The following is a 26,239-nucleotide window of genomic DNA, read 5'->3' as shown; positions in this document are numbered from 1 at the left end:
GCACACCACCTGATCTGGAAAAGCTTTACTTTTTGTGCCCTGTCTCCTGCGGAGCCGCTATTCCCCATGGTCCTTTCAGGAACCCCAGCATCCACTAGGACGATAGAGAAAGAAGGTGAAATGGCATCTGAATATTTCCACCGAGCACTGCAGGAAATGGCTAGATACACTGGGATCGAGGACATTAAGGACAATGTATATCACAGGGAGGTAGCTGTGTCAGTATTAATGGACGGGTTAAAAGAGACATTAAGAACAAGGGTACAAACCACTACCTAACTGGAGAGGTATCTCGGTGGCTGCATTAAGAGAGTCCGCTATCGAGCACGATCGGAACGTCATTAAGCACAGGGAGTCTCAGGGGGATAAGCTGATGACAGTAAGTATAAATGCTCTTACAACAAAACCGCATCTGCCAAAACCCCAGACCCCTGATGGTAAGTCACGTGTAGTAGTATGCTATAACTGTCAGAAGGAAGGACATTTTGCACGGAATTGTAGATATAAAAACATACAAAGTATTCCGACCACCTAGACCAGGATATGAACCACACTATAATACACATAATTGGGATCAGGGATCGCAAAGGAGAAGTTATGAGCCACATGCAGGGGAAACAAGGAGGTATCCACCTAGGAGGGACTAGCAGACCTCCGAAAATTCTCAGTTACCCCCCTCACATATTGTAGCTGCCAGTGCGCTGCGGGAGGGTGACAATATACAATAGGGGTTGGGCCACACCTGTAGTCTGCAGCCAGTGAAGTTGATTGCTAGCCTTGGTAGTGAACCTGAGGTCACAGTTGATGTAGCTGGTATATCATTACCTTTTCTTGTAGATACAGGGGCGGCCAGGTCAGTGTTAAATTCAACAGTAGGTATGAAAACCACGGGTAAAACAATTTCGGCAATGGGAGTAACAGGATTAGTGCAACACTACCCTTTGAGTAGACCTGCGGAGATTACGATAGGGCCTTTGCAGACCAAGCATTCCTTTTTGCTAGCTGCATCGGCTCCGAATAATCTACTCGGGAGAGATTTATTGTGTAAAATGCGGTGTGTCATATACTGTACTCCTGAATGTGTCTTCTTGGATATACCAGAGAATCACGTTCAGGAAGTGCAGGATATGTTAGACACCCCACAAAGGCTAATGTCACACTCTGCTGTTATAGACAGGTGTCCATCAAAGGTAGAGGAAATTATCTCACAAATACCGGGATCCCTCTGGACCAAAGATGGACAAGACACTGGATTGATGGCGAATGTAGCTCCAGTAGTAGTGCAAATAAAAGAAGGTAGGATAGCTCCAAAAATCCCTCAGTATCCTCTGAAGCCAGAGGAGGAATTAGGAGTGTACCCCAGTCAGAGTGCTTGCTACAACAGGGCATCCTAGTCAGGATGTCCAGCACTGCCAATTGTCCCATCTTCCCTGTGAAAAAGAGTGGGGGGAGGGGTTACAGGCTAGTGCAGGATCCAAGGGGGATAAACAAGATAGTGGAGAGCCAATTCCCGTAGTGCCAAATCCAGCTGTCATCCTCATGCAAATTCCCCCTACTGCAACATTTTTCACTGTCATTGACCTCTGTTCTGCTTTCTTTTCTGTCCCTCTGCACCCTGACAGCCAATACCTGTTTGCATTCACATACAGGGGAGTACAGTACACCTGGACTCGCCTACCCCAACGTTTCATTGACAGCCCAAGTATTTTCTCCCAGGCTTTGCATGACTGTTTACAATCCTTTCAATCTGAGAGCGGATCAGTATTAATACAGTATGTAGATGACTTACTGCTGTGTTCTGATTCACTCGAATCGTCCTTGAAAGACACGAAACAGCTTCTGTTTCACCTTTCTAATACGGGACACAAGGTTTCAAAGGATAAGTTGCAGCTGTGCCAGACTAGGGTAAAATATTTGGGACATTGCTTGACGCAAGGACTTAGACACCTCACCGCTGATAGAATACAGGCGATTCGCGACATGACTGCCACAAACCCTGCAACAGATCCGCACTTTCCTTGGAATGTGTGGGTACTGCCGAAACTGGATCCCAGGGTTCTCCATACTGGCTTTACCTTTGCAAGAGATGGTCTCTTCGAACAAATCAGATCGGATCTCGCACACAGTCCGAACTGGCATTTGAGAGACTCAAACAGTGCCTATCACAGGCACCTGCATTAGGCATGCCAGATTATGGGAAACCCTTTGAATTGTAAAGTACGGAAAGTGCTGGGTGTGTGGCAGGTGTCCTAACCCAGAGACATGGTGATGCCAACAGGCCGGTAGCTTACTACAGTGCACAGTTGGACACCGTAGCGCGGTCTCTCCCCACATGCTTGCGAAGTGTTGCAGCGATAGCTTTGCTAGTAAGTAAAAGCGAAGACGTGGTGTTAGGACACAACGTGACAATACATACACCTCATGCAGTGTCAGCCTTACTGAACTCCGCCCAAACCAGACATGTCTCATCGGCACGGTTTACAAAGTGGGAATTAGCACTAATGGCCCCTGTAAACATCACCATAAAGAGATGCAGTGACTAAATCCTGCAACTTATCTGCCAAGTGTGCCTGGACAGGCACAAAGGGTGGAGGATGAGAATGATGGTGAAGGAGGATTTAGTGCAGACACTGACACGCATGATTGTATGGAATACCTGAACCAGACTTTCACTGCAAGACCTGACATTAGGGACAACCCACTGGAAGGCGTATATTTTACTTTTTACACTGACGGTAGTTGCCACAGACAGACGGACTCGGGAGACCTGTGTACTGGATACGCAGTCGTAGATGACAGAGGTATCATAGAAGCTGAACCCCTGGGCCCACCGCACTCAGCACAAGTTGCTGAGCTGGTCGCCCTAACCAGAGCGTGTGAATTGGCCAAGGATTAGTCAGCCAATATATACACAGATTCTAGGTATGCCTTTGGAGTAGTGCATGATTTCGGGGCCCTATTGCACCTCAGAAATTTCATGACGGCAGCTGGCACACCTGTAGCGCATGCATCCCACATAAAAAGGCTTCTAACAGCGATACAAGAACCAGACAGAGTGGCTGTTATTAAGTGCAAAGCACACACTTACAACCAAGATCCAATCTCACTTGGTAACAGCCAGGCAGACGAAGCTGCTAAATCAGCAGCCAGCACCCCCATACAAACAGATATCACATCACTGATGACATTCAACACAATCAATACACAAAAATTAATTGAAATGCAAAATTTGTGTTCTCCACAGGAAAAGGCGGTCTGGAGGTCAAAGGGGTATGGCCAGGAGTCCTCAGGACAGGTGGACAAGGTAAGCCAGTGGCCCCCAGAGCATATCTTCCAAGCTTAGCTGAGGCGGCACACGGTCTGACTCATCTGGGTAAAGAGGGTATGTGTAAGCTGGTGAGAGCCTACTGGTGTGCGCCAGGATTTTCTTCTCATGCGGGTAAGAGAGCAATGACATGTCTTACTTGCTTGAGGAAGAATATTGGAAAGTCAATACCAACAGAACCATCCCATATCCCTCCGACAGACGGCCCTTTTCAGGTAATACAAATTGACTTCATACAGTTACCACCCTGTAGGAATTTAAAATGTGTTAGTCTGTATTGTTGTGTTTTCCAATTGGGTAGAAGCGTTCCCTGCTGCCACAAATACTGCTACGTTCACTACAAAGAAAATTGTGCAGGAATTTGTGTGTAGATATGGTATCCCTAGAATAATTTAAAGCGATAGGGGTACCCATTTTACAGGTGAAGTCTTTCAGGTTATGTGCAAACTGATGGGAATTAATAGCAAGCTGCATACTCCGTACCGCCCACAGGCGAGTGCGAAGGTGGAGAGAGTAAACAGCACTATTAAGAACAAGCTGGGCAAAGTGATGGCTGAGACTGGATTGTTGTGGCCAGAAGCTTTGCCACTAGTATTGTACAGCATCAGAACCACTCCCAGATCCCCCCTTAACCTAGCACCCTTTGAGATTCTTTTTGGCCGACAACCCAATGTAATGATAGACCCCCAGGATGATTAGAAATGCAATAACGAAGTGACTGTAAAATACTTGGTTAAGATGAGCCAGCAGCTGAGGAATCAAAATAAAAATCTAAAGCTGGCGATTCCTGACCTACCGAACAGTAATTGTCATGACATTGAACCTGGGGATTATGTAATGATTCGAAATTTTCTACGCTCAGGTTGCCTCATTGACAGGTGGAAAGGACCGTACCAAGTCTTACTAACCAGCACGACAGCATTAAAGGTTGCCGAAAGAGAGACTTGGGTCCACTCGTCCCACTGTAAGAAGGTCGCTGACCCAGAGAGAACCCGTGACAAAGAGCGTGTAGAGAACATCGTATCACTGGAGTCTCTGTTCCGGGAAGGTTGAGAGGCAGTACTGTTGAGACGGCACCTGAGCGCGGAGAACAACAAGACCAGAGGCGGTTGTCGCACCAGTTTTTTTATTTTCTCCATCTCCCACTACCCTCCTTCTCTTCCCCCCCCCCCTTCTTGTTTCCTTTCTCTCCCCTTAACAAGATGGACTTACCCCAAGAGACTGCGTTCCGGGTTTTCCTGTTAATCCTGTTGTTGACCAGAACAGTCTGTTTCGGTGAGGGTCCCAGAGAGGTCGAGAAAGGATCTGGAATGGGTTCTGATGGCGAGGATGGATTTGTAAAATTCCAAGAGCAACACATCACTCGAGCAAAGGCGAGTATCAGAAAACGATCTGGTAGTCAGGGAGCTCGGAGGCACTGTGAAGGGTTATTAGCTGAGGAAAATTGCATTTGTAGGAATTGTGAGAACATAGTCGAGGATGGGTGCATCCAGAGATGTCAGTCCAGCCTTAATATCAACATAGACCGTCATCCATTGGGTGATTACCACTCACTAGTGGGTAAGGTCTTAAACCAGACAGAATGCTGGGTGTGCTCACAAGTACATCAAGGTCAGAGCAAGTCAGGATTAGTACCGTACCCTTTAGCAATAGATGAGGTACTCGAATTACGGGGTGGGAGACCGGTGGACAAGAAATTCAATATTTCTAGGCCCCCTAGTTTGAAGCTCCACCAGTATCATGTAGATAGATCCTTATTATGCTTCAATATTTCCAATTTCCGAAAACCAGGAAATTGGGAGGTGACATAGAATAACCAAATTATGGCCTTTTCGCACAGAGCTGACAGGATACCCATAGACTCTGAACTTATACGCCAAATAGCCAACAGTGGAAGGTATTTTCGGTATAGGTATACTCGAGGAAGCAAGACCATGTGGGTTGGAGAAGTATCACCAGGGTACTGTGCTCATATCATCCAGCCTGATACCTGTACTGAGCAGATGGGAGAACTAGGGATTGGGTTTTTCACTTGGAAAGTTTGTAATATGGTAATGTCATATTCTGTCCCCTATGTTCTCCCCGATGATGCCTATTTCATATGTGGGAGGAAGGCGTATAAGTGGCTTGCCCCAAACTCAGAGGGATTGTGTTATGTTGGAAGAGTGTTGCCAGAGGTCATGACCATAACCCATGATAAGATGAAAGATGTTCACCGCAGTGCTCAGGCTCCTTATACTCATACTCACTATGAACACATCGTCAAGAGACACCTCATAGATAGGACAGAGCACGTAGCCTCTGATTTGATCCACGAATCCACCGGGATTCAATTCCTTCTCGCATTAGACATCACCCGTACTGCCAGAGGAATTATAAATTATAGGTATATCCATGCGCTAGCGAACTTGATAGATAATATCACTGAGATGTATGACGACACCTTCAGGTATACGGGTAGGGAGTTACAAGCTTACAAGACGGAACTGATCCAGCACAGGATGGTCATCAATTATATCACAATCGTGACGGGAGGGTACCGTGTCACTTTGGCAACTCAATATGGTGTGAAGTGCTGCACGTATATTACAAACAGCACTGACGACCCCACAGAGATTATCGATCAAAAAATGGATGATATATTGCAGTTGAAGTGGGAGTTCCGGAGGAGACACAACCTTACTCTGACCACTGTGGGTAATGAGCTGACCGGCTGGGTCTCATGGTTGAACCCACGAAATTGGTTCTCAGGATTAGGAGAGTGGGCTCAAAATGTTATTATGAGTGTAGGAAAGTTTCTCCTTTGTATCCTGGGAGTCGTCATAATTATTGGCTTGATATTTAGGTGTGTTCGAATCCTAACGCGGCGCAAGCACGGCACAAATTTGATGAGTTTAAGGAGCGGGGGCATTGTTACAGCAGCAGATTTAATTTACGACCCATCCATAGAGACAGTGTTATGATAAGGATTGCAAATGAATTCCATGGCCTGTTTCTTTCACCCGTTTTTCCTTTGTCTCCCCCTTTGCCCAGATACAGCGATCCGGAAAAGACATCGACCATACCCAAGAATCATTATGAAAATGTTATGTGAATGTATTTTAGATATGTGTCTTATCTTCATCTCTACAACCTCCAGTTAATGACACACATAGTCGACAGGTGATATCCACATATACTAGCACTCACATATGTTCCACCTCCATGTATCATCAACTAAATGTGCACCCCATTTGTTGGAACAAGAAGCCGGAAAGAGCTCGGTAGTGTTTGTTGGCCCACTTACAGACCCTTAATACGGGATAAGAAGGATTTAATGTATACTTCGCAATACCTCGAAGCTTATCTAGAACATATACGGCACAATGATACATGCCCCTCAGACATGGATACATACATACATGCTTTTTACTATCCCACTAGATCATACATTTCCCGCCTACAACTCTCCTCCTACCATCCAATCATCTGTAGATATTGTATTGATATTTTTCTGTTTAGTGTTTAGATAGTGGCAGTTATTGTTGACTGCCAAAGGGTGGACTGTCAAAGCCAAAAAATATTGCAACGCACACAGCACGTATAAAATACACACACATGCCCACTGCGCGCGCACTTGTTCCACCGTGCACATATCCGCAATTTGCGTATGGTCGCTCCCGCGGTCCTGCGCGTGGTATGGGTATTTACGGCGGAGTTTGTGAACGCATGGAGGGCTATCAAACACATAGTCCCCCTGCACCACATCAGCAAGTATCAACAGTTTAAATGATTCCAGAACGAAGGGATTCACCTTTGCATGATAGGAGGGGACAGACTAAGGTTATAAGGTGGTGTCTGGTATCCAGCTGTAGGGTATTTTAAGGGTAACATTCCGGTGTTGGTTTGAGGAAGATCGCATGTTCCTGCGTATAGTTATGTGCAGAAGCAGAATATAGATATAAACTGTATTTACTGTATATTATGTATGCGGCGGGAATCCAGAGGAGACCACCCACAAGAGCAGTTGAGAAAGACATCGCCCTCCTTTTCAAATCAACCTATGACCTCTCCTGTACTGTAGAAATGCATCCCTGTGTCCAATGGACAAAGAGATTACAGTATCCATTGTATTGCTTTTGGAAGTATTGTATAAAAAGCCTGTTGCTGCCTGGCCGGTCAGAAGACTCTCAACGCTATCTACCTGATTAGCGGAGGACTGGACCAGGAAGCGCATGCGAATATTCTCACGTATGTACATTGACTGTAGCCATTTACTCTGTTGTATAGTAGTGCATAATTTGTATTGTTAAACCCCCTTTCAGATATATTACTCTGTGGTGTCGGAACCCAGTGATTAACTACAAATCGGTGTTGTGTCCTCTTTTCCCTGCTAGGGTTTAAAGTGTATTACATTGCCTAAATGTATAAGGTTTAAAAGTGTTTGTACGCAGAGTCCGTATACGGTACGGGACTCATTACGCAAATAGCGTAAAAAGGTACGTAGAGTGCATATTAAGTTTAGCGGCCGTAGCGGCTCCATGGTAAAAGTGTGTATAAAGGTATAGCTTTATGGTTTAAGATAATATCTACATTATCAGTATTTAGGTCTGTCAGTCACTAGGTCGACATGCATTTTCAAGGTCGACTGGGTTTCTAGGTCGACACGAGTTTTTCACATTTTTCTTTTTTGAACTTTTTCATACATAACGATCCATGCGGACTATGATTGGGAAAAGTAACCGAAGCGAGCCATGCGAGGGGACACGGTGCACTGATTGGAATTCCCGGTCACTGTACGGAGAAAACGACACCAAAGAGACATGAAAAACTCATGTTGACCTTTTGACCTGTCGACCTAGAAACCCTGTCGACCTAGACACTATCGATTTAATAAGATATATATATATATATATGTGTATGTATGTATGTATGTATGTATGTATGTATGTATGTATGTATGTATGTATGTATATATATATATATATATATATATATATATATATATATATATATATATATATATATATATATTTTTTTTTATATTTGCAATAAAAAATTAAACCCATCAGAGAAGTACCATCGAAGCATTGGGACTTTCATCTTCACAGCACATGCTATTGTCTGCAGCTGACTAATCAGCAGTGCTCGGCAGCACGACAAACATTGTGGAAGGGTTCAGGGAGCGGTAGCTGCAGGAAGTTCGTCTTCCCTACAGCTGAACCCAATCTTTATCTGACTGGTCACATCGTGTGTCCCCACGATCGATAATGCCCTTGCTGGTGTGGTCGCATCTGATGCGACCATGCCAGATAAGTAGTTAAGAAGATACAATGTATAGGGAGCGCCATTTGATCATATACATATGAAATGTAATAGTAGCAAAGGCAAATAGCACATTTGATATGCAAATACATTGGATACATAGATTTCTAAAAATTAACCATATATAAAAGAGTCACTGGTTTCTGGACCCACCGCAATAATTGGATATATTAGTCCAAAGAGTTAATAAGTAGCTGTGTAAATTCCATCAAGGAAGGAGCTGAAGCGTTTGCGCTTTGCTACCACCTCTGACTCACCGCTCCTTATGACTGAAACGCTGGAATACATCTGCGGCACTGTTGATATACGTGACTGCAGGAATTGTTGGTAACCACCGGCGGGAGGAGAGGGAGGGCGCAGCTATTTACGGCTCCACAGAGCGGCTTCTGTTTGTGTCTCTGTGGAGTGGCTCCTGATGCAGACTGAGAGCCTACAGCAGCTTTGCTAGCAGCGCTAGAAGCAACTCTTTGAATGGTGCTCAGGTCGTAGGAGACTCACAGAAGTGGTATGGTGGAGTTCCATAGTGGCTGTTAAGTCCGTAGTTCATTAACACAGCAGTAAGCTTGTCGGTGAGGTTAGCACACCAGATATATAATAAAAACAGAACCTTGACGCGTTTCTCCACTAAAATGATGTGTGGTTTCCTCAGAAGGCATGAGGGTTAAGAACCCATTCATCATGAAGCATGATATCATGAAGAATTAATATTTATTGTAATAAGAGTACAGCTCTTAATTATATTTAAAAAAAAAACAACCCTCTACAACAAAATTAATGAACCATGTACTGTAATACTGTAATTTCCTATGATAATAATCCCATCTTGCTATCCATCATCTGTACCATCTTTATTCTAAGCTGCATTTACCATTTGTTCTATTGCCCGTGTCAACAGCAAATGTATTTGGCAGTCTCTTTCTAGGTTTTGAGTAACAGATGGACAGAATTGTGTTATCAATTTCAAATATTTTGTATCTACTGTATGTATTACATTACAACACGTATGTAGTATACCCACCTTAGTAGACTTTGCGGTATGTGTCCAGCAAATGCCGGCAGCACAGACATCATTCCAAGAGACCTCATCCTTTCTATGATCTTGTTCTAGGGTTAAAGACAACACAAACATATTTGTAGAACATTCATTAATTCTACCAGTAATTAATATATGCCAACTGAATGGTCATGAAATGACTAAGACTAAACAAGAAAACAGTTTGATAACATTATGAAACCAGGGGGGAGCTGCCACTCTAGAAGTGGGCTTGCCGTCTTTTCACAAATCCAGACTTGTATATAAAACAATGAAAATGTAGGATCTAGTCATAGAAAAGGTAGGCCTCTTACCTGTAAGGAGAGCTGTTTCTGAATCCAGTGCGAGGACAGCGGGCCGCCCCAAGTGTGGAGATTCCCCATCCGACCCCAGGCCAAGAAAGCCGGACCAGTGAAGAACTCATCGATTTCGGATTGGTTTAATCCCAAAGACAAATACACCTAAAAAAAGTTATATTTAAAAAAAAAAACACACCATACAGTACACCTTACTCAGCGCTTCGAATAAAATAAACTTTTCTATTCTTCACCTAAAATGTTTTACCTAAATTAATAATGAGTGAGACGACATTGGGACTTTATAATACAGTATGTGGAAATTGTGTGCATGTTGAACTTTAAATTACATTACTTGGACAGCACCTAGAAAATGGTTCCCAGCCAAATTGTACCATGGATGAGTAAAAGAAGTTTTATTAAGGAATACAGGTCTAGAACCAAAGACTGCCACAGCTCTAAGTTGGTGCAAAATCAGTGTCCTTTTGTGGACTGTAAATGCCTTAAAAGCACCATTACGAAAACTGTGCCATCTCGTCTAGCTTATTGAAATCCTCTCTCCCCACAAACAAAAATCTCTTTCACGCTCTTCGGGGGGGGAAAAATAAATAAATAAGATTTTAAACCTACCGGTAAAACTTTTTCTCCTAGTCCATAGAGGATGCTGGGGACTCCGTAAGGACCATGGGGTATAGACGGGCTCCGCAGGAGACATGGGCACTATAAAGAACTTTTAGTATGGGTGTGCACTGGCCCCTCCCTCTATGCCCCTCCTCCAGACCTCAGTTAGAGAACTGTGCCCAGAGGAGATGGACAATATGAGGAAAGGATTTTGTTAATCTAAGGGCAAGATTCATACCAGCCCACACCAATCATACCATATTACCTGGAATATACGCAACCAGTTAACAGTATGAACAAAAAACAGTATCAGTCAAAGACCGATTCCAACTGTAACATAACCCTTATGTAAGCAACAACTATATACAAGTCTTGCAGATTTAGTCCGCACTGGGACGGGCGCCCAGCATCCTCTACGGACTAGGAGAAAAAGATTTACCGGTAGGTTTAAAATCTTATTTTCTCTTACGTCCTAGAGGATGCTGGGGACTCCGTAAGGACCATGGGGTTTATGCCAAAGCTCCCAACCGGGCGGGAGAGTGCGGATGACTCTGCAGCACCGACTGAGCAAATGCAAGGTCCTCATCAACCAGAGCATCAAACTTGTAGAATTTTGCAAAAGTGTTAGCACCCGACCAAGTAGCTGCTCGGCAAAGCTGTAATGCCGAGACGCCTCGGGCAGCCGCCCCAGAAGAGCCCACCTTCCTAGTGGAATGGGCCTTTACCGAATTTGGTAACGGCAATCCAGCCGTAGAATGAACCTGCTGAATCGAGTTACAGATCCAGCGAGCAATAGTCTGCTTAGAAGCAGGAGCGCCAACCTTGTTGGCTGCATACAGGACAAACAGAACCTCTGTTTTCCTAACCCTAGCCGTCCTGGCTAAATAAATTTTTAAGGCCCTGACTACATCCAGGGACTTGGAGTCCTCCAAGTCCCCCGTAGCCACAGGCACCCCAAAAGGTTGGTTCATGTGAAAAGACGAAACCACCTTAGGTAGAAAATGAGGACGAGTCCTCCATTCCTCTCTATCCACCTGGAAAATCAGATAGGGGCTCTTGTGAGAAAGCCGCCAATTCGGACACCCGCCTTGCAGATGCCAAGGCCAATAACATGACCACTTTCCAAGTGAGAAATTTCAATTCAACGGTTTGAAAAGGCTCAAACCAGTGCGATTTTAGGAACTGTAACACTACGTTAAGGTCCCATGGTGCCACCGGGGGCACAAAAGGAGGCTGGATGTGTAACACTCCCCTTACAAAAGTTTGGACTTCTGGGAGAGAAACCAATTCCTTCTGGAAGAATATAGACAGGGCCGAAATCTGTACCTCAATGGAGCCTAACTTTAGGCCCATATCCACTCCTGTCTGTAGAAAGTGGGAAAAACGGCCCAAGTGGAAACCTTCCGTAGGAGCATTCCTGGCTTCACACCAAGATACAAACTTTCTCCAGATACGGTGATAATGTTTCACCATCACTTCCTTCCTAGCCTTTATCAGAATAGGGATGACTTCTTCCGGAATACCCTTCTCCGCTAGGATTCGGTGTTCAACCACCATGCCGTCAAACGTAACCGCGGTAAGTCTTGGAACACGCAGGGCCCCTGCTGCAACAGGTCCTCTCTGAGAAGAAGAGGCCACGGATCTTCTGTGGGCATCCCCTGAAGATCTGAATACCAGGCCCTTCGAGGCTAATCTGGAACAATGAGTATTGTCCGTACTCTTTTCAGTCTAATGATTCCCAATATTTTTGAGAGGAAGAGGAGGAACACATAGACCGACTGAAACACCCATGGTGTCACCAGGGAGTCCACCGCTACTGCCTGAGGGTCCCTTGACCTGGCGCAATCCCTTCGAAGCTTCTTGTTGAGGCGTGATGCCATCATGTCTATTTGAGAAGCTCCCAACGACTTGTTATCTCTGCAAAAACTTCTTGATGAAGTCCCCACTCTCCTGGATGGAGATCATGTCTGCTGAGGAAGACTGCTTCCCAGTTGTCCACTCCCGGAATGAATATCGCTGACAGAGCGCTTACGTAATTTTCTGCCCACCGTAGAATCCTGGTGGCTTCCGCCATTGCCACTCTGCCCTTTGTACCGCCTTGGCGGTTTACATGAGCCACAGCTGTGACGTTGTCTGATTGAATCAGAACCGGTAGGTCGTGAAGAAGATTCTCCGCTTGTCGAAGGCCGTTGTAACCGGCCCTTAATTCCAGTATGTAGATGTGTAGGCAAGCCTCCTGGTCTGACCACCGTCCCTGAAAATTCCTTCCTTGTGTGACTGCTCCCCATCCTCGGAGGCTCGCGTCCGTGGTCACCAGGACCCAGTCCTGAATGCCGAACCTGCGACCTTCTAGAAGATGAGCACTCTGCAGCCACCACAGGAGAGACACCCTGGCCCTGGGGGACAGGGTTATCTTCTGATGTATTGGAAGGTGAGACCCGGACCAGAAGTTCCCACTGAAAAGCCCTCGCCTGAAACCTGCCGAAGGGGATGGCCTCGTAGGTCGACACCATTTTCTCCAGTACTCGAGTGCATTAATGGACTGACACTCTTTTTTGTTTTAACAGGTCTCTTACCCTGTTCTGGAGTTCCTGGGCTTTTTCCACTGGGAGAAAAACCCTCCGTTCTGTGTCCAGAATCATGCCTAAGAAAGACAGCCGAGTTGTTGAAACCAACTGTGACTTAGAATCCAGCCATGTTGCTGCAGCACTCTCAGGGCGAACGACCCGCTTTTCTGCAACTGTTCCATTGATCTCGCTTTTATCAGGAGATCGTCCAAGTACGGGATAATTGTGACTCCTTGCCTGTGCAGGAGTACCATCACTTCCGCCATTACCTAGGTGAAAACCCTTGGGGCCGTGGAAAGCCCAAACAGCAACATCTGAAATTGGAAATGACAGGCCTGTACAGCGAATCTCAGGTATGCTTGATGAGGATAAATGGGGACATGAAGGTATGCATCCCTTATGTCTAGTGACACCATAAAATCCCCCCCTTCCAGGCTGTAGATCACTGCCCTGAGCGATTCCATCTTGAACTTGAACCTTTTTAAGTACAGGTTCAAGGATTTTAAGGCGAGAATGGGTCTGACCAAGCCATCCGGTTTCGGTTGCCCCAAATAGGGTTGAATAGTACCTTTTTCCCTGTTGCATTAAGGGAACCCTGATAATCACTTGCTTTCGAATTGCAGCCCACACTATCTCCCTCTCTGGGGGATACGTTGGTAAAGCCGATTTGAAGAATCGGCGGGGAGGCACGTCTTTGAATTCCAGCTTGTAACCTTGGGACACAATTTCCATCGCCCAAGGATCCACATCCGACTGAACCCAGACGTGGCTGAAGAGTCGAAGACGTGCCCCCACCGGAGCGGACTCCCTCAGTGGAGCCCCAGGGTCATGCGGTGGATTTAGTAGAAGCCGGGGAGGACTTCTGTTCCTGGGAACTGGCCGTAGCAGGCATTCTTTTTCCCTCTACCCTTACCTCTGGCGAGGAAGGAAGAGCCCCGACCTCTTCTGGACTTATGCGACCGAGAGGACTGCATCTGATACTGCTGCGTTTTCTTTTGCTGTGGGGGAACATAAGGCAAAAAAGGTAGATTTACCCGCGGTAGCTTTTGAAACCAGGTCCGCGAGACCTTCCCCAATTAAAAGCTCACCCTTGTAAGGCAAAATTTCCCTGTGACACGGTCAAATCCTTGGACTCGGCTTTGTCCAATCTCTTATGTAATAAATTTACATTTGCATTTAAAACATTCCACATGTCCAACCAATCAGGTGTCTGCGTTGCCGACGGAGACACCACACAATCATCTGCTCCACCTCCTCCTTAGATGAGCCTTCCGCTTCAGACATGCCGACACACACATACCGACACAACCCCACACACACACACACGGATATTTATATGGAGACAGATCCCCAATAAGGCCCTTTGGAGAGACCGAGAGAGAGTATGCCAGCACACACCCAGCGCCATTGACACCGGAAATAGAATTCCCAGATAAAACAGCGCTTTTATATAAATATCTATATATATCTATCTATATATATATCTATCTATAAAATCACGTTATATACACTCACTGCTGCTAATAAGTGCCCCCCCCCCCCTCCCCTGTTTTGCCTCTTTAGCAGGGGAGAGTTCGGGGAGCCAGCTCCATGCTGTGGAGAAAATGGCGCTTTCCGTGCTGAGAGACCAAGCTCCGCCCCCTCACCGGCGGGCTTCGGTCCCGCTCATTTTTACAATACTGGCGGGGGTTATGATATATAGTGCCTCTGTAGGCTATATATGTATGTTTGTCAGCCCTAGAGGTTTATTGCTGCCCAGGGCGCCCCCCCTGCGCCCTGCACCCATCAGTGCCTTGTGTGTGGGAGCAATGGCTTACCTCGGTGAAGATCTGAAGTCTTCTGCCGCCTTGAAGTCTTCTTTTCTTCTTATACTCACCCGGCATCTATCTTCCGGCTCTGCGAGGACGACGGCGGCGCGGCTCTGGGACGAACTGCGGGGTGAGACCTGCGTTCCGACTCCCTCTGGAGCTAATGGTGTCCAGTAGCCTAAGAAGCAGAGCCTATCACTTAAGTAGGTCTGCTTCTCTCTCCTCAGTCCCACGATGCAGGGAGCCTGTTGCCAGCAGTGCTCCCTGAAAATAAAAAACCTAACAAAATTATTTTTCAGAGAAACTCAGGAGAGCTCCCCTGTAATGCACCCTATCTCCTCTGGGCACAAGATCTAACGGAGGTCTGGAGGAGGGGCCAGTGCACACCCATACTAAAAGTTCTTTATAGTGCCCATGTCTCCTGCGGAGCCCGTCTATACCCCATGGTCCTTACGGAGTCCCCAGCATCCTCTAGGACGTAAGAGAGGAAAAAATTATATATATATATATATATATATATATATATATATATATATATATATATATATATATATATATACACATATACACATATATATATATATACACACACACACATATATATACACTAATCAATGTATCAATGTTGTTCCTATGTAAATGCGGCTCAGCAGAAATGCAGGTGAACTTGCGCAATCAGTGTACGCCAACTACTCCAAATCTGCTTTTGTACTGACCTTTCGTTTCACAAACGACTAGACAGAGAGAATAGTTGTCAATGGGGTTTTCCACCTTGAGAATAGTATCATTTATAGGTTTGTATGGGTCTATAAATTTTAGTAAATGCATTGCAGTTTGCTTTTGTGATGCAAGCTGTAAAAATGAGCCAATGCTAAATTGCACATATTCCATTTATTTCTCCTGCAGTACTAAATTATTTTTATAAAAATATTAGGGTCATTCAATTTCAAATCAACACTTTTTGTTAAAATTTGACCTCATCAGCTCAGATTTTGTTCAAATTTGTTATATGGAGAGTATACATGTAGTCTAAGAAAAATACAACATTTTATTTAAATATCTCATTACAAATTATGGCTATGTAAAGTTTTAAAAAATCTTGAAAATATGCTGGATGTGCATTTTTGACAATCACTATAGCAGCTCTCCTAATTAAGCTAGAGAGGTGGGATTGGTGTCATTTTACTGTGCTTATGTCTTTCCTATGATATACAACACAAAAGGCTTTGAGGGGAAAACGTTTCCCAAATTCAAACTGAAATTTTTGATCATGATTATCTCAAACAGTGCGTCGACAAAAAAAGTTAAAAAAAACAAAAAAAAAACCCAACAGGAAAATAGTCTATACTAATGTTAAATATTTGTCAAAATTTAAAAGTGGAAGGATGTAGGCACTACGTTCGGAAAAAAAAATCAGGGCCTACTTTTACATCCAATTATAGAGGGAACAACTAAAATTAGCCCAACACTCAAGGGGGGTAATTTTGAGTTGATCGCAGCAGCAAGTTTGTTAGCAATTGGGCAAATCCATGTGCACTGCAGGGGGGGCAGATATAACATGTGCAGAGAGAGTTAGATTTGGGTGGGGTGTGTTCAATCTGCAATCTAATTTGCAGTGTAAAAATAAAGCAGCCAGTATTTACCCTGCACAGAAACAAAATAACCCACCCAAATCTAACACTTTCTGCACGTTATATCTGCCTCCCCTGCAGTGCACATGGTTTTGGCCAACTGCTAACAAAATTGCTGTTGCGATCAACTCAGAATTAGGACCAATATTTGAATTCAATCTTTCATTTTATACACAGCATATAAGGGCCCTACACACTGGCCTACATGACTGCACGATATGAACGATCTCGTTCATTAATGAACGAGAACGTTCATATCGTGCAGTGTGGAGGCTCCAGCGATGAACGATGTGCGGCCCCGTGCTCGTTCATCGCTGGTGCCCCGTCGGCTGTACATGCAGGCCAATATGGACGATCTCGTCCATATTTGCCTGCACTTCAATGCAGCCGGGTGACGGGGGGAGTAAAGAAACTTCACTTCCCCCGTCACTGCCCCTCCGCCGCCGAGTCGCCCATATCCGCCGTCGGGCAGCTCGGCGGCGGATCGACCAGTGTGTAGGGCCTAATAGTTGAAACTGCTCTTGCTAAATGTCAATCAGTATCGTCAGGATACTTAACCGCTCCCAGGTTATTTTCTTAAAATTTTGCCAATAAAAAATATTTCTACTGTTGCGATGTATGGCAATACAAACATCTATGTGATCACCACATGATCATAAATAGGTGTCTAAATGAGAGCCAGTGTTGTACAGGTTTGTGCAACCATCAAGTGTATGAGTAATAGAGGAAGAATAAAGGTCACTTGAGTACAAACAGCTTTTATCAACACTCTCTAAGGCTACATATACACTGGTGTGTGATAAGCGTTTTTAACAGCATTTTAGAAAGAACTTTTTTGTAATGTGTTAAAAAGCTGCAAAACACTGAAAGTAAGAAAAAAAAACTTTTGGAAGATAAAGCAAGCATAAACTGTAATGGATACAGTCACACTGGGAATGATGATTTCTAGACTCTGACACCTTTACATCGAATTGATATGCCAGTAGATATGCACACAACACTGCATAGCGTCTGTGAACTATGTATCAGGTCAGGAAAAGCCATGTAGAAAAGTCTTCACAAACTAGTGTTACAGTGCACCTGGATATCACCTGTGCTGGCTACATTTCCCTATGGTTTCACAGTAAATCAATGCCAGCCTTACAGCAGCATAGGAGTAGTAAAGCCTTTGTGCTGTACACAAAAGCTGGAAGTATAGTAGATGTCTTACACTCCTTGAACATGTCTAATTCCCATTAGAGAGACTACAGTAAAGGTGGTGTGGCTCTTTTACAACCTCAATTCAAATACAATATTGTGATGCCATCTAGTGGCTGGAAGAGATATGTTCCTGAGGAAAACTTTCTAACAAACATGAATTCTTAACCCTATTCTGTTGAATGAGCAAATATAGTCCCCTCCAGAGGGCCTGAATGCCTTATTATATCTATCTATCTATCTATCTATCTATCTATCTAGGGGTGCTCCTCAAGATAACCCCAAGGGTTTCACATATACCAGGTACATCATATTCAATGGTACATCATTGATTGAAAAAGCCTTTTAAATGCATTTGGACTGGTGAGTGCCCTCTGTTGGGATTATTGATCTCTCAACATACCCGACATACATATAAATAAACAATACCCTTGCAAGTATAAAATGAAACAAAATTCTAAAGGCCCATACACATTAGACGATGTCGCTCTGTGAGCGACATCGTCTAACATCTCCCCCTCCCGGGCCGGCCGGTCGGCGGCCGCCTGTACGCACTGAGCGATATGACCGCTCATATCGCTCAGTGACGTCACGCCCCCGCCAGCCCTGCATGAAGGTCGTGGACGACAGTCCACATCCTTCATGCATGCCCTACCGACAGCGACGATCGTTGCCGACCCGCGGGGCCGCGCATCGATCGTCGCTGGCGGCATACACACTTAACGATATAATGAGCGACGTCGCTCAAGGAGGGGGAAAATGAGCGACGTCGCTCATTATATCGTTAAGTGTGTATGGACCTTAAGTCTCTTGCTCTCACAGGGGGCGGGATGTACTAAGCGGAAAATGCGGTAAACCCTCTGTTTACCGCATTTTCCTGATGTACCATCCCCCGGCCGGCTTCTCTCCGCAGCGCTGTGTGAGGGATCCGATCGGATCCCTCCCAGCATGCCTTGCGGCCACCCCCGTCACCCTGCGCATGCGCAGACTGACTCCTGGGGCCGAATCCCGGAAGTCAGGCTGCCGCTGTGCATCGCGGAGGACAGCTCTTATCGGAAGAGCTGTCCTCAGCATCGTGGCGCAGGGCGGCGATGTATATTAGTACATCCCGCCCAGGGGGAGATAGCTATATGAAGCAATGAAAAGAGTGGAGAAGTTGCCCATTGTCACCTTTGAAGTAACATTTATCCAGTGTATTATATAAAATTATATGTAGCAGCTGATTGGTTGCCATGGGAAACCTCTACTTGCTCACTTCACTGCTTCATACATCTACCCATCAGTGCTGATACAGTGCATCCAAAAAGTATTCACAGCGCTTCACTTTTTCCACATTTTGTTGTTACAGCCTTATTCCAAAATGGAATAAATTAATTTTTTCCCCTCAAAATTCTACACACAATACCCCATAATGACGTGAAAAAATAAGATTTTACTCACCGGTAAACCTATTTCTCGTAGTCCGTAGTGGATGCTGGGGACTCCGTAAGGACCATGGGGAATAGACGGGCTCCGCAGGAGACTGGGCACTCTAAGAAAGATTTAGTACTACTCGTGTGCACTGGCTCCTCCCTCTATGCCCCTCCTCCAGACCTCAGTTAAGGAAACTGTGCCCGGAAAGAGCTGACATTATAAGGAAAGGATTTTGGAATCCAGGGTAAGACTCATACCAGCCACACCAATCACACCGTATAACTTGTGATAAACTTACCCAGTCAACAGTATGAACAACAACAGGGCATCAAACAATGGATGCCAACATAACATAACCCTTTATTAAGCAATAACTATATACACGTATTGCAGAAAATCCGCACTAGGGACGGGCGCCCAGCATCCACTACGGACTACGAGAAATAGATTTACCGGTGAGTAAAATCTTATTTTCTCTAACGTCCTAGTGGATGCTGGGGACTCCGTAAGGACCATGGGGATTATACCAAAGCTCCCAAACGGGCGGGAGAGTGCGGATGACTCTGCAGCACCGAATGGGCAAACGCAAGGTCCTCCTCAGCCAGGGTATCAAACTTGTAGAACTTAGCAAATGTGTTTGAACCCGACCAAGTAGCTGCTCGGCAAAGCTGTAATGCCGAGACCCCTCGGGCAGCCGCCCAAGAAGAGCCCACTTTCCTTGTGGAATGGGCTTTCACAGATTTTGGATGCGGCAATCCAGCCGCAGAATGAGCCTGCTGAATCGTGTTACAGATCCAGCGGGCAATGGTTTGCTTTGAAGCAGGAGCACCCAGCTTGTTGGGGGCATACAGGATAAACAGCAAGTCAGTTTTCCTGACTCCAGCCGTCCTGGCTATATATCTTCAAAGCCCTGCTACATCAAGCAACTTGGAATCCTCCAAGTCACGAGTAGCCGCAGGCACCACGATAGGTTGGTTCAAATGAAAAGATGACACCACCTTTGGCAGAAATTGCAGACGAGTCCGTAATTCTGCCCTGTCCATATGGAAAACCAGATAGGGGCTTTTACATGACAAAGCCACCAATTCTGACACACGCCTAGCCAAAGCTAAGGCTAATAGCATGACCACTTTCCACGTGAGATACTTCAGCTCCACGGTCTTAAGAAGCTCAAACCAGTGTGATTTCAGGAAACCCAACACCACGTTGAGATCCCAAGGTGCCACTGATGGCACAAAAGGGGGCTGAATATGCAGCACTCCCTTAACAAACGTCTGAACTTCAGGAAGAGAAGCCAGTTCCTTTTGAAAGAAAATGGATAGGGCCGAAATCTGGACCTTTATGGATCCCAACTTCAAGCCCATAGTCACTCCAGACTGTAGGAAGTGCAGGAACCGGCCCAGCTGGAATTCCTCTGTAGGGGCCTTCCTGGCCTCACACCAGGCAACATATTTTCGCCATATACGGTGATAGTGTTTTGCTGTCACGTCCTTCCTAGCCTTTATCAGCGTAGGAATAACTTCCTCCGTAATGCCTTTTTCCGCTAGGATCCTGCGTTCAACCGCCATGCCGTCAAACGCAGCCGCGTTAAGTCTGGAAACAGACAGGGCCCCTGTTGCAACAGGTCCTGTCTGAGAGGCAGAGGCCACGGGTCCTCTGTGAGCATTTCTTGCAGTTCCGGGTACCAAGTCTTTCTTGGCCAATCCGGAACAATGAGTATTGTTCTCACTCCTCTTCTTACGATTCTCAGCACCTTGGGTATGAGAGGAAGAGGAGGAAACACATAGACCGACTGGAACACCCACGGTGTTACCAGTGCGTCCACAGCTATCGCCTGAGGGTCTCATGATCTGGCGCAATACCTTTGTAGCTTTTTGTTGAGACGGGACGCCATCATGTCTACCTGTGGCAGTTCCCATCGATTTGTAATCTGAGTGAAGACTTCATGATGAAGTCCCCACTCTCCCGGGTGGAGGTCGTGTCTGCTGAGGAAGTCTGCTTCCCAGTTGTCCACTCCCGGAATGATCACTGCTGACAGTGCTTGCACATGATTCTCCGCCCACCGAAGAATCCTGGTGGCTTCCGCCATCGCCACTCTGCTTCTTGTGCCGCCCTGGCGGTTTACATGAGCCACTGCGGTGATGTTGTCTGACTGAATCAGCACCGGTTGGTTGCGAAGCAGAGGCTCCGCTTGACTCAGGGCGTTGTATATGGCCCTTAGCTCCAGGATATTTATGTGCAGACAAGCCTCCTGACTTGACCACAACCCTTGGAAGTTTCTTCCCTGAGTGACTGCCCCCCACCCTCAGAGGCTCGCATCCGTGGTCACCAGGACCCAGTCCTGTATGCCGAACCTGCGGCCCTCGAGAAGGTGAGCACTCTGCAGCCACCACAGAAGAGACACCCTGGCCCTGGGGGACAGGGTGATCAGCCGGCGCATCTGAAGATGCGATCAGGACCACTTGTCCAACAGATCCCATTGAAAGATCCTCACATGGAACCTGCCGAAGGGAATGGCTTCGTGTGATGCCACCATCTTTCCCAGGACTCGTGTGCAGCGATGCACCGACACCTGTTTTGGTTTCAAGAGGTCTCTGACTAGAGTCACGAGCTCTTGAGCCTTCTCCACCGGGAGAAACACCTTCTTCTGGTCTGTGTGCAGAATCATGCCCAGGAAGGGCAGACGACTCGTAGGAATCAGCTGCGACTTTGGGATATTCAGAATCCAGCCGTGCTGTTGCAACACTGCCTGAGTGTGCGCTACGCTGATCAGCAACTGCTCTCTGGACCTCGCCTTTATGAGATCATCGTCCAAGTATGGGATAATTGTGACTCCTTGCTTTCGAAGGAGCACCATCATTTCTGCCATAACCTTGGTAAATATTCTCGGTGCCGTGGAGAGCCCAAACGGCAACGTCTGGAATTGGTAATGACAGTCCTGTACCACAAATCTGAGGTACTCCTGATGAGGTGGATAAATGGGGACATGCAAGTAAGCATCCTTGATGTCCAGAGACACCATAAAATCCCCCTCTTCCAGGCTTGCAATGACCGCTCTGAGCGATTCCATTTTGAACTTGAATCTTTTCAGATAAATGTTTAGGGACTTTAAATTCAATATGGGTCTGACCGAACCGTCCGGTTTCGGTACCACAAACATTGTGGAATAGTATCCCTTTCCCTGTAGAAGGAGGGGAACCTTTACCACCACCTGCTGGAGATATAGCTTGTGAATTGCCGCTAACACTACTTCCCGTTCCATGGGGGAAGCTGGCAGGGCCGATTTGAGGTAACGGTGAGGGGGCATCACTTCGAATTCCAGCTTGTATCCCTGAGACACAATCTGTATAGCCCAGGGATCCACCTGTGAGCGAACCCACTGGTGGCTGAAATTTCGGAGACGCGCCCCCACCGCTCCTGGCTCTTGTGGAGCCCTAGCGTCATGCGGTGGATTTTGTGGAAGCCGGGGAGGACTTCTATTCCTGGGAACTAGCTGTATGGTGCAGCTTCTTTCCTCTACCCCTGCCTCTGGCAAGAAAGGACGCACCTCTGACCTTCTTGCTTCTTTGTGAGCGAAAGGACTGCATTTGGTAATATGGTGCTTTCTTAGGCTGTGAGGGAATATATGTCAAAAAGTTTGACTTCCCAGCCGTAGCTGTGGAAACCAGGTCCGAGAGACCGTCCCCAAACAATTCCTCACCCTTGTAAGGTAACACCTCCATGTGCTTCTTGGAGTCGGCATCACCTGTCCACTGCCTAGTCCACAGGACCCTTCTGGCAGAAATTGACATTGCATTTATTCTAGAGCCCAGTAGGCAAATGTCCCTCTGGGCATCCCTCATGTATAGGACAGTGTCTTTTATATGCCCCAGGGTCAGCAAAACAGTATCCTTGTCTAAGGTATCCATTTCCTCAGACAGATAATCTGTCCATGCTGCTACAGCACTACACATCCAAGCCGACGCAATTGCTGGCCTCAGTAGAGTACCTGAATGTGTATAAACAGATTTCAGGATACTTTCCTGCTTTCTATCTGCAGGATCCTTTAGGGGGGCCGTATCCTGTGACGGCAGGGCCACCTTCTTAGATAAGTGTGTGAGAGCTTTGTCTACCCTAGGGGAGGATTCCCAGCGCATCCTGTCCGTTGGCGGTAAGGGGTACGCCATAAGTAACCTTTTGGAAATCAGCACTTTCTTATCGGGGGAATCCCACGCTCTTTCACATAATTCATTTAACTCATGTGAAGGGGGAAAAGTCACCTCTTGCTTTTTCTCCCCATACATATAAACCCTCTTGTCAGGGACAGGGTTTACCTCTGAAATGTGCAAAACATCCTTCATTGCTATAATCATGTAGCGGATGGCTTTAGCCATTTTAGGCTGCAATTTTGCATCATCGTCATCGACACTGGAGTCAGAATCAGTGTCGATATCTGTGTCAACAATTTTGGATAGTGGGCGCTTTTGAGACCCCGACGGCCTCTGCGCTGTAGGATCAGGCATGGGTTGAGACCCTGACTGTCCCAAGGCATCAGCTTTATCCAACCTTTTATGTAAGGAGTTTACATTATCATTCAACACCTTCCACATATCCATCCAATCAGGTGTCGGCACCGCCGGCAGCGACACGTCATCCATCTGCACTTGCTCTGCCTCCACATAGCCCTCTTCGTCAAACATGTCGACACACGCGTACCGACACCACACACACAGGGGATGCTCTATATGAGGACAGGACCCCCACAAGGCCTTTTGGAGAGACAGAAAGAGAGTATGCCAGCACACACCCCAGCGCTATATGACCCAGGAATCACACAGTAACTTAGTGTTTACCCAGTAGCTGCTGTATATATGATTAATGCGCTAAATTTATGTGCCCCCCCCTCTCTTTTTACCCTTTCTACCGTGAGTCTGCAGGGGAGAGCCTGGGGAGCTTCCTCTCAGCGGAGCGGTGGAGAGAAAATGGCGCTGGTGAGTGCTGAGGAAGAAGGCCCCGCCCCCTCAGCGGCAGGCTTGTCCCGCGATTTTGTGTAAAAATAATGGCGGGGGCTCATGCATATAACAGTGTCCAACTGTATATATGCTGCTTTTGCCAGGAGGTACTTAATTGCTGCCCAGGGCGCCCTGCACCCTACAGTGACCGGAGTGTGTGGGTTAGTGTGGGCGCAATGGCGCACAGCCTCATATGAAGACAGGAGTCTTCTGCCGCCGATTTTGACATCTTCTTGCTTCAACCCGCCAGCTTCTGACTTCTGGCTCTGCGAGAGGGACGGCGGCGCGGCTCCGGACAACAAGGTCAGGTCCTATGTTCGATACCTCTGGAGCTAATGGTGTCTAGTAGCCTAAGAAGCGCAACCTAGCCGTAGTTAGTAGGTTTGCTTCTCTCCCCTCAGTCCCACGTAGCAGAGACTCTGTTGCCAGCAAAAGCTCTCTGAAAATAAAAAACCCAACTAAAATACTTTCTTATTAGCAAGCTCAGGAGAGCTCACTAAAAGCACCCAGCTCTGTCCGGGCACAGGTTGTAACTGAGGTCTGGAGGAGGGGCATAGAGGGAGGAGCCAGTGCACACCAGTAGTACTAAATCTTTCTTAGAGTGCCCAGTCTCCTGCGGAGCCCGTCTATTCTCCATGGTCCTTACGGAGTCCCCAGCATCCACTAGGACGTTAGAGAAAAGTGTTTGAGATTTTTGCAAATTTATTAAAAAACTCACATGCACATAAGTATTCACAGCCTTTGCTCAATACTGTTGATGCACCTTTGGCAGCAATTACAGCCTCAAGTCTTTTTGAATATGATGCCACAAGCTAGCTTTAGGCAGTTTTGACCATTCCTCTTTGCAGCACCTCTCAAGCTCCATCAGGTTGGATGGGAAGCGTGGGTGCACGGCCATTTTCAGATCTCTTCAGAGTTGTTCAATATGGTTCAAGTCTGGGCTGTGGCTGGCCCACTCATGGACATTCATAGAGTTGTCCTGAAGCCACTCCTTTGATATCTTGGCTGTGTGCTTAGGGTCATTGTCCTGCTGAAAGATAAACAGTTGCCCCAGTCTGAGGTCAAGAGCACTCTGGAGCAGGTTTTCATCGAGGATGTCTCTGTACATTGCAGCATTCATCTTTCCCTCTATCCTGAGTAGTCTTGCAAGATAAATAATTTCTTTATGTGTTTATGATATTTTGTGTCCGACTACTACACACTTTACCAATACCCTACATCATTTTTTCAGGGGGACTCATATTGGGTTTGCACCAGAATATACCCCACTGCACAGGTTTCACCATCGGGGGGATATTGGTTGCAGGTTCAACAGAAGATCCTCCATACTTTTTATTTTTATTTTCACTCTACTCTGACCCTGATCTCCTGCAATCTCACTCACCCGTTCACTGTTCTCCGCAACACACGAGTGGGCAGTAGATACAGGAACAGGTTGGAGCGAGTCTTCTTAGATCTACCTATTCAGGCGTAAGCCACACATTGATAGGGATCTGCCTACTTAAAAGTGATACTACTTATTACTGTATTAATTTGCTATCAGGCTTCTATAACCAAGATTTGTCTGTGCATCATTTTTTAGATACCACACACCAAGGAATTATATAAAATTCATTATAGAGTAACATTACTTAGGTATCCAAAACCAAAAGATATTTAGCCTAATTTTAATCTACAGTATGTAAATTTGTCTACTGTTATTATACGTTTGTCCTTTCTGCACATGATCAATAAATACAGCAATAACCAAAGAGTGACTAATTCTTTAGTGAGAGCAACCTGTGAAACTGGCTGTTACATACCACACATTGCTTGCACGCCCTGTAAGTCTCAAGAAATCATTATATGCAAATTGATACCTCAAGTGCAATGTTTATGTTTTGTCCATTGTGATATGTATGTTTGAGTACCCAAATGTAGTACAAATTGTAGTGGTATATAAGAACACACATCTGTTTTTAATGCATACCAATAAAAATCTTTTGATGTTTTAATTACAAAACTATATTTCTTTCAAGCATGCCCCAACAAAAAGTTGTCTTTTTTTTTTTCC

General features: G+C 46.0%; 1 protein-coding gene across 1 annotated transcript in view; it reads right to left on the bottom strand.

Annotated features, from left to right (window-relative positions):
- Positions 1-26,239, bottom strand: part of NAGLU (N-acetyl-alpha-glucosaminidase) — a 111,853-nt gene that overhangs the window by 31,050 nt on the left and 54,564 nt on the right. Inside the window, exons 3-4 of the mRNA XM_063960021.1 lie at positions 9,977-10,123; positions 9,648-9,733 (exon numbers count right to left, since the gene is read on the bottom strand). Of these exons, the coding sequence (XP_063816091.1) occupies positions 9,648-9,733; positions 9,977-10,123 (233 nt within the window). The remainder of the gene's footprint in view (positions 1-9,647; positions 9,734-9,976; positions 10,124-26,239) is intronic.

Source organism: Pseudophryne corroboree, chromosome 3 (genome assembly GCF_028390025.1).
Source record: "Pseudophryne corroboree isolate aPseCor3 chromosome 3, aPseCor3.hap2, whole genome shotgun sequence".
Taxonomy (NCBI): Eukaryota; Metazoa; Chordata; class Amphibia; order Anura; family Myobatrachidae; genus Pseudophryne; species Pseudophryne corroboree.
Note: the sequence above shows the minus strand (reverse complement) of the source record. Positions and strands in the feature narration are given on the sequence as shown.